The sequence below is a fragment of the Pelecanus crispus genome, chromosome 7 (genome assembly GCF_030463565.1).
Source record: "Pelecanus crispus isolate bPelCri1 chromosome 7, bPelCri1.pri, whole genome shotgun sequence".
In the NCBI taxonomy this organism is placed as follows: Eukaryota; Metazoa; Chordata; class Aves; order Pelecaniformes; family Pelecanidae; genus Pelecanus; species Pelecanus crispus.
In genome coordinates, this window is record NC_134649.1 from 45,405,433 (window position 1) to 45,413,374 (window position 7,942).

Consider the following 7,942-nt stretch of genomic DNA (forward strand, 5'->3'; position numbering starts at 1 on the left):
TGGCTCTGCCCTTCCCCCTTATGTGATACTTAAAAACTACTTGCTGTGTCCTAGGCAATACATCAACGAGGTTTCTCAAGTCTGTGGCATTACAGTTGCAGACAGAAGCAGAGCTGAGAAGCTTTACAAGTTTGGAGGGTGAAGATTTGAAAGAGACCAGGTGATAGATACAAAAAGGACATGGATAAATGAAAACTTGAATTAATGATAGTGGAGGCTACCTTGGATTCAAAGAGATCCTGGACGTTGCTGATACTACAGGACTATTATAATAAACGTGGGAAGGGGGAGCGGGGTGGGACTGGGATTTAGCTGCCAGGGGAAGGTTGCTAAGAGTTACAGGCAGGAGCAAGGAGAAACTCACCTGAGGGAAATCCTGCCAGGAGCTGCAAAGCTGTGCCTTTTGAGCAAGTGTGTCGGCCGCAGGAAGGCAAGGGAGCTGCATGTTAGCAAAGGGAAAGGCTTTGTTCTTTCCCTATAGCTTACAGCTTTAAATGGCTTTCTTTTAGAAAAAAAACCCCACCACCAAAAAAACCCACAACAAATCACCAAAACCAACTGGTCTCCTGTGGATGTATTCCACAAGAGTGTGACTTGCCCATAGCTGCTTTACCAAAAAGGCTTGCAGCAAAAAAAACCTAATGTGATTAAAAAAAAAGGAGAGGAGAAAAAATATCACAAAAATATGAAGGAAAAACTAAGTTGTGTATATGCAGGTTTAAACCCATCAGATCCAGCCCTGCCAGGGGTGAGACATGCTATTCAGACCCCGCACTAGGAGGAATGATGAGTTTCTTAAATCCCTGGCAAAGAGTGGGATAAGGCTCATCCTCCCGCCACTGAAGAGTGGTGCGGTGAGAGACCTGAAATGGCATTTCCATGCACTCCAAGGTGGCTGTAATTAAGGATTACATCATTAACAGAGGTGAATCATGGGGAATGAAGATGGCAGCTCTCAAAACAGAGCATGGCATCATCTTTTACAGGCTGATTGGGTACAATACCAACTAAACTGTGTTCTGCATCAGAGGTAGCTTGAAACCATCAAGCCGCGGTGTTTGATGTACCAGAGCAGTCATTCTGTTCTGCGAGCATCTCATTAGCCATGGAAGTGCTTGCACACGTCTTACAGAGAGAGCTTTATTTCATTTCTTTTTCCTTAGCCTAAAAAATGAAGCTGTATACATGGAAACCAAATACATTTCTCATGGACAAGAGAAGAATAAAGGAGCGTGTGTGTGAAAAGAAAGATAAGATAAAGCACAGCATGTTCCTGCAGAATCTGGCAGCAGAAGGACAAACGTGGAAGCAAAATAGTTTGCTGACAAACTAGAAAGACAAGGTTATTGATGCCTCTGAGAAAATACTCCCACAACAAACTGGAGCCTCAAATCCGCTTGGCAGGCAGATGGCACCGGGATTGTTTGATACCTGATGGAAACGCTTAGCGCTGACTTTTCCCATGCCAGCCATTTTCACCACACTTATAAAAGTGTGTATTGCAAGCTTTGTTCCCAAAGAGTCGTATATACCACCTGGGTTCTGCAGAAAACATCTGCTGAAACAGTTGTAAGCAAAACTTGAATAGTCTTTATTCCAGATTGTTTTCTTCGGGTCAGTCTGGTCTCTCACTCCAGCTGCTTTGGCAGTGGCACCTGGGCAAGGACAGTAAGTATTAGGAGGAGGAAATGTCTCAGTCTGATTTCCCAAACCCATTTAGTTTAATACAAACCTTCAGACACTGCAAAAAGATCAAAAATACAACAGCTGGGAGCTCTAAGGAGCTCTGGTTGGGAATTTCTTTTGTTTGTAATTCCCCACTTGCTCTTTGCAATTCTTAATGCCCAGGAAATCAATTTGCAAGCAGTGAGTCCCACCACGGAGCAAATAAACACACAGCTCGGCTCAAGCAGTAAAACCCAATTTTAGAGATGCAGCTGAGGATATCGAGGCAAATAAGGAGTTACCAAGGTCACACAGGCAGGTGATAATAAAACCCTAATGCCCCAAACCCAAGCCCTTTGGCCCAATGACAGATGACCAAAAAACCACCCCGAAACCCCAACACGTGTCCATTGCTTCACTTTTCCATGAGCTGTGTAGCAATCGTTATCTGACCCAGTTAGGACGCACCGTGAATCGATCCCTCCACCCCGAACCCCACAGCCCTCATTTATAAAAACCTCCCAAGGATTTTGGGGGGAATGGCTGGGGTTCACTATTGCTCCCTGGCACCTGGGTTTCTTAATCGTTGCTGTGCAAAGTGAGGGCCGTGCCCGGCAGAGCACCGGTGCCATCGTCCCCCATCTTCCTGCGAGGCGGGGAGGCAGCAGATCCCGCGGCAGCGACGGACCGACCTGCCGTCACAAGCGCCGTCTCAGCGTGTGCAGACAAACCATGACCTTTACGAGAGCAGGTCTTCTTGTCTTAGACACGGCACCGAAATGCAAAACCTAGACTGGCCTAGAAAGGCCAGAAATGCCCTGAGGAGAGGCCCTGGCTGCAGCCAAGTCAGACTGGCCAGCAGAAACCACAGCCCCAAAACTTGGTTTGGGGGCAGAACATTCATGTTAAACCTGGACCAGGGTCACTGCAGGACCTGCCCCTGCCAAAATTTCAGGACAAACTACTCTGTCTGGAATTACTGAGGGATTACGAGAATTACGAGAGGAAATGGGCTTAAGCTGCGCCAGGGGAGGTTTAGGTTGGAAATTAGGAAAAATTTCTTTACGGAAAGGGTGGTCAAGAATTGGAACAGACTGCCCAGAGAGGTGGTGGAGTCCCCATCCCTGGAAGTGTTTAAAAAACGTGTAGATGTGGCACTTCGGGACATGGTTTAGTCTAGTCTACCCTTGATTGGCTTAGAGTAGACTTGGTAGTGTAGGTTAATGGTTGGACTGGATGATTTTAAAGGTCTTTTCCAACCTAAACAATTCTATGATTCTATGAATAATTATTTATTTGTAGGTATAAATGAAAGCAAAATGTGGCCCGCTATATTAAAATATCAATATTAAACAAAATATGAATTATGAAATGCTACCTGACCATTTTTAAATGCAAAGGGTTTTCTGTCCTCTTCCTCTAGCCTTAGCAACACAAATGGATGCATTGACATCACTAGCTACAGATAGATCAGCCAGCTTTTAGTATTTCTTGAATAACGGTACAATGCAAAGAAATGTAACATTTCAGGATAGCAAAAGGCTAATCTGGTGGCCAGCATTTTGCAAAGTGAGTGGCCCCTGAGTTTGGCATGCAAGTAAGAGCGTCACCAAGAGGCAGCTATCACAGTTACCACAGTTTGGGGCTTGCCCCTCACGCTGAAGCTTTTCATTTCATTTAAACCAGACCCACCGAAGGCGGTCCCGGACCACGACGGTACCGCAGACCCTTCTCGCTTCCCGCAGCCCTGGCCCGGCGGTTTTTGGCAGCGCAGAAGGAGCACGGGTGCTCACCGTGGGCAGCCCGGGGGCCTGGGCACCCACCGCGGGGGCAGGCGGAGGCATGGAGCATGGCCAGCGTGTTGCTGGAAACCCAGTTCCTGCCTCTGTGCGGTTTCTTAAGTGATCTTGGGTAAGTTATTTTGCTGCCAGTGTTTCGGTTTACGCTTTATCGGATGGGCCAAGTGTTGGTCCTTGCTTGTGTAAAGCGAGACCTACAGAAAAACAGGGCTGCCGGAAAGAGAAACATGGTTTTTATGGGGGACTGAGGACAGGCTCATGTGAAAAATAATACCTGTTGCTGTCCTGAAGCAAACACCTTATAATAGCATTTGCCTATCATAACTAATACGCCGTTACTAGCGTGCTAACGTTGAGTTTCTGTGGCTTTGTTTACCCCCTGAGCGAATTTCCTTTCTGTCGCCTGTACGGATGCAGACAGGGACGTGCGAGGCTGCAGCCTTGGCGCTCGCTGTCATTTCCCGGTGCAAGCCGTACCTTAGCGCTGCCGGGGAAACAACCAGCCGCATCCCAGGAATGGCAGCCCGACGCGACGCGACACGACACACACAGCATGCAGGCGCATTTGCAAGCCCCACCGAACGGCCGACGTTTCAAACAGCAGCTCCGGAGCGCGCTGGGTGGACGCGATTCCTTGCCCTCGCAGCCATCGCTAAGCACTTACCGGTTTAAGGTAAGCGACGTTACTCTGACGAATATCGTTTAGTAGCTGATCTCTCGGGGTTATTTCGACGAGGGGAGGTGGCCTTCTCCTGGGAACTGGTTTGAGCGTTTTGATGACGTCTCTGAGGTTGGTTTTCTCGGTGGGTTCCACGTACTCTGGCACGGCGGGTTTGCGCTGAATCTTCTTCAGCTTGACCACTCTGAAGCTGACGGGCTTCTCCCTGCGCGGCTGCTCGGGGGCCGGCTGCCTCGCGCTCTCCGGCCTTTTGCTCAGCGACACGGCCGCAGGGACGGGTGGTTTTGGAGCCTGCGGGGGCTCGTGCATCCTCAGCTGGGGCAGCGACCCCCCCAGCATTTCCCACATCCCGGGAGGCAACCCCAGTCCGTTTTCCAGCATCGTTATCAACTCCTTCTGCTCTTTCATTTGCTGCTGCCTCTGCTCCTCTTGCCTCTTTTGCCTCTGCTTGTCCAGGTTTCTGCTGAGCAGGTTGGTCACCACCATCCTGGGCCCCGGCAGTTCGAAGTGGTACCCCATTTTAAGGAGGGTGGCGTTGGCTTTCAGCAGCCGGGCGATCTCCATTTCTGCCTGGTGGCCCAGCATGTTCCGCTGGTTGTGAAAGCGGAGCTCCGTCAGCGTCTCGTTGTACTGCAGGCACCTCATGATAGCAACGATCCCTTTGCCAGAGATGAAATTGGAGTCGATGTTCAGCGTGGTGATGCTCCTGTTCTCCCGCAGCATGTTAGCCAGCGCGAAGGCCACGTTGTCGTCAGCCCCCACGTTGGCCAAGCTGAACATTTTTACGTTCTTATTCTTTTTCATGGCGTTGACAAAGTCTATCAGCATTTCTTTGGGGACGTTTTCTATGTTGTTCAGGTTGAGCTCTTTCACATCCGGGTTGTTTTTTCGGACTTTCTGCAAACTCTCTTCTAAGTTGGTTTGATTTCCTGAAGGCCTGGCACTTAGCTTCATGAAGCTGGTATCCAGTGCTAACTTTTTGGGGATGTTTAATTTTGATATTTTCTTTTCGCTTTCATTTTCATTTGGCTTTTCTGTGATTTTTCCTGATTCTGTACCTGGTTTCTTACTTATCTGATCGCTGTGATGGTTCTCATTGGTGTAAGTCTGCTTTGTTTCCAATTGAGTCTCATCTTCCTCTTCCTCCTCCTCTTCATCATCTTCCTCATCCTCCTCCTCTTCCTCCTCCTCTTCCTCTCTCCCTTTATCACTTCCACCTTTGTTTGTCTCCCCAAATTGTGTTCCCGAGTTGGACAAGTGCTCATTTTTGTAATGTCTCTCTTTTCCCTCTGCTCCTGGCACCCTCCCGCCGGCCGCCTCGCCGCCACCACCGGCCTTTCCTTCCGTCTCCTCCACGGCGCTTCTCTGAGGAAGACAAAACCTCACAGCTGAAATAATTGAACGTGGCTTTGTTACTTTAACTTTTTTCTTTATTTCTGCTCAAATAAACATGTAGCAGCTGGATTTAGATACCTCTATGCCCATACATTATAGAATAATCCTGAAAAGTGGCATTGGCTGTAAGTCAGGGCTGTGCTGGCTTGCTTGGGAACACAGGAACGATCACTCTGAAAGTGGCTGCAAACCAGTTTCTTATCTTTGCCTGTTAATTAAATCCTGGCAATTAAATCCTGTATGTATTTAATGTTATGTTAAGATGGTCCTTGAACCTTTCGGGGGATTAACAGTTTCTGATCCAAAGTCTGTTTCTGGATTTAGTGTAATTTTTATCATTTCCTTGACAAGAGAGAAAATTTATTTCATATGCTACAAACCATTGGAAATCAGTGTTAACCGCTGACTGTTTGCTCAGCCCAAGGAGGAGGGAAGAGGGCACATCATAAAAACAGAGGAGTCGCCCAGCACACAAGACAACAAGGCCACCTGCTCTGGTACCTACCAGAGCATCACAGCTAAGGAAGCACGTCAATGAAGATGAAGCAAAATCTTAGCTCAGTTTTACTTTGAGTCCAGAGATAGGAAACTGGACTCTGCACACAGGTGTTGCAAGGCAGTGGGGCTTCTAGCATCAATATAAAATTAGTTGCAAACTTCTACCATCTCCAGAGACCCTCCTAGCTGAGATTTTTTTTTCAAGCAACTTTTTGCAGTGGATCCTCCATCACTGAGAAATGCTAATAAAGATCAAGATATTTTCCTAAAAGATTTGCACTAGTTCAGGCAGGGCAGTGTCATGGCTTGTGATTCACCAAAAGTCAGACGAAATGGTCACAAAGTCACTTGTGCCCTTGGGGCTGTGGTAGCGGCTGGGGATCGCCTGAACAGTTGTGAATGCAGCAGACAGCTCTACACTCAAATTCCAGATACAACCTCAGAAGTGGTAAAAAAGGTTGTTTCTTTGAGAGTAAGAGTGTTGCAGGAGCAAAAAACCAACAGATTTCCCCCCCTCTCCAGAGGCAGCCCATGAAACCTGCCCTGGGAAGTCCGTGATGTACTGTGCTGTTGTGTATTAGCAAAAACATTAGTGTTTAAAAAAAAAAAAAAAAAAATCAGTTGCCTCAAATTCACTTGGGTTCAGGTATGGATGTGTTTCATCTGGCCAAGTTGCCATTCCGTTAACCTATTTTTAAGTGTGGCCCTCATCCTGAAAAAATGTCTAAGTATGACTGTAACTTTATTTCAGAGTCATAGGGATAGTAGAATAAATTTAAGGACTGTATTGAAAAGGGTTGGACTAGTTCATGGAGTTTGCATGCTTGGGTGTTAGTGAATGTTTCGCATTGTCAAGATGCAATGGTTTGGGGTTTTGTCCAGTATGGCATTAAATTCTGTCAAGTAATTAGTTTAACACATATGATTAATGTAGTCTTCTATGGAAAAGCAATATGGTGTTGTTCCATATGCAAAGGCAAACAAATTTGAGTTACGTCCTCCAAACCGATTCTATGACTATTTCTCAGTGATTTGCTCTGCTGAAACAGAATTAGGATTTTCTTATATTAAAAAGCTTAAGTAAATATTTAGGAAAAGCAGTTAAAAAATTACTAACTCTGGCATCAGTACAAGCTGGATCCTGACATTGCTGAGGCTTTTAGGATTAATTTAAATTTGTTTGTACCGTACCTTACGTAAGGGACAGAAACAAAGGCAGGTTAAGGTATTAAAGCTATACAACAGATCCCACAGCAGCTGCATAATAAATATTTGTGATTTTTTGCTTGTTACCTCAGAGGGCAAGAGGGTGACGGGAACTCTCTCGTCCTCGAGCATGCGTCTGGATGCCTTCTGCCAGTACAGGTAGTCAACCAGGGACCTGTGGTCGAAGCTCCCCGTGGGGGGTTTCTCTGTCTGATCCCTCTGTATCATCCCAGTTGGGATTTCGGGGTCTGGGGCCATGACTTCCATCTCACACTGCAGCTCCTTTAGCTCCTCAGGGGACAGGTTTGCCAGGATTTCATCTTCATCGATGTCCTCGGGACACACTTCTTCGTCAGAGTTTTGGCTGAGTTCAGACATGTTCTTTCTTCTCTCCTTCCTCTATTACTTTTTAAACCTAAAGCAAAAGATAAATTTTAAAGGATTTTTCCCCCCCCTCACGAGCAGTAGTTAATTCGGTTAAATCGACAACTTCATGTTTTGGTCATGAGCTGTGGCAGCTCTCGGTCTCAGTGTGGGAGACAGACCGTGCAGCTAAGTCTATATTAAGCTGCCCTTGGCTGGATAAAGAGAATTTATGGCAATGCTGCCATGCTCCATTTTCAGCAACCTGTCAGCTGCGCAAACCCTTCTGACATTTCAGTGCAGCTGGTGCATCCCCCATTGAGTAAGAGAGGAGACG

At 46.9% G+C, this 7,942-nt stretch overlaps 1 protein-coding gene across 1 annotated transcript; it reads right to left on the reverse strand.

Moving 5' to 3' along the window:
• Window positions 1–1,628: 1,628 nt before the first annotated feature.
• LMOD3 (leiomodin 3) lies at window positions 1,629–7,620 on the reverse strand. The gene is made up of 3 exons (XM_009481412.2): window positions 7,277–7,620; window positions 4,129–5,419; window positions 1,629–1,655 (listed from the first exon to the last, which is right to left on the reverse strand). Exons 1-3 carry the CDS (start codon window positions 7,618–7,620, stop codon window positions 1,629–1,631), a joined length of 1,662 nt encoding a protein of 553 aa, XP_009479687.1.
• Window positions 7,621–7,942: the final 322 nt, after the last annotated feature.

Coding starts and splice junctions, on each gene's coding strand:
- LMOD3 (XM_009481412.2), bottom strand. CDS start 7,620: ATGTCTGAACTCAGCCAAAACTCTGACGAAGAAGTGTGTCCCGAGGAC. Junction 5,420..7,276: donor CAGCTGCTGTGGGATCTGTT/GTATAGCTTTAA, acceptor GGGAAAAGAGAG/ACATTACAAAAATGAGCACT. Junction 1,656..4,128: donor ACGTCGCTTACCTTAAACCG/GTAAGTGCTTAG, acceptor GTCCTTGCCCAG/GTGCCACTGCCAAAGCAGCT.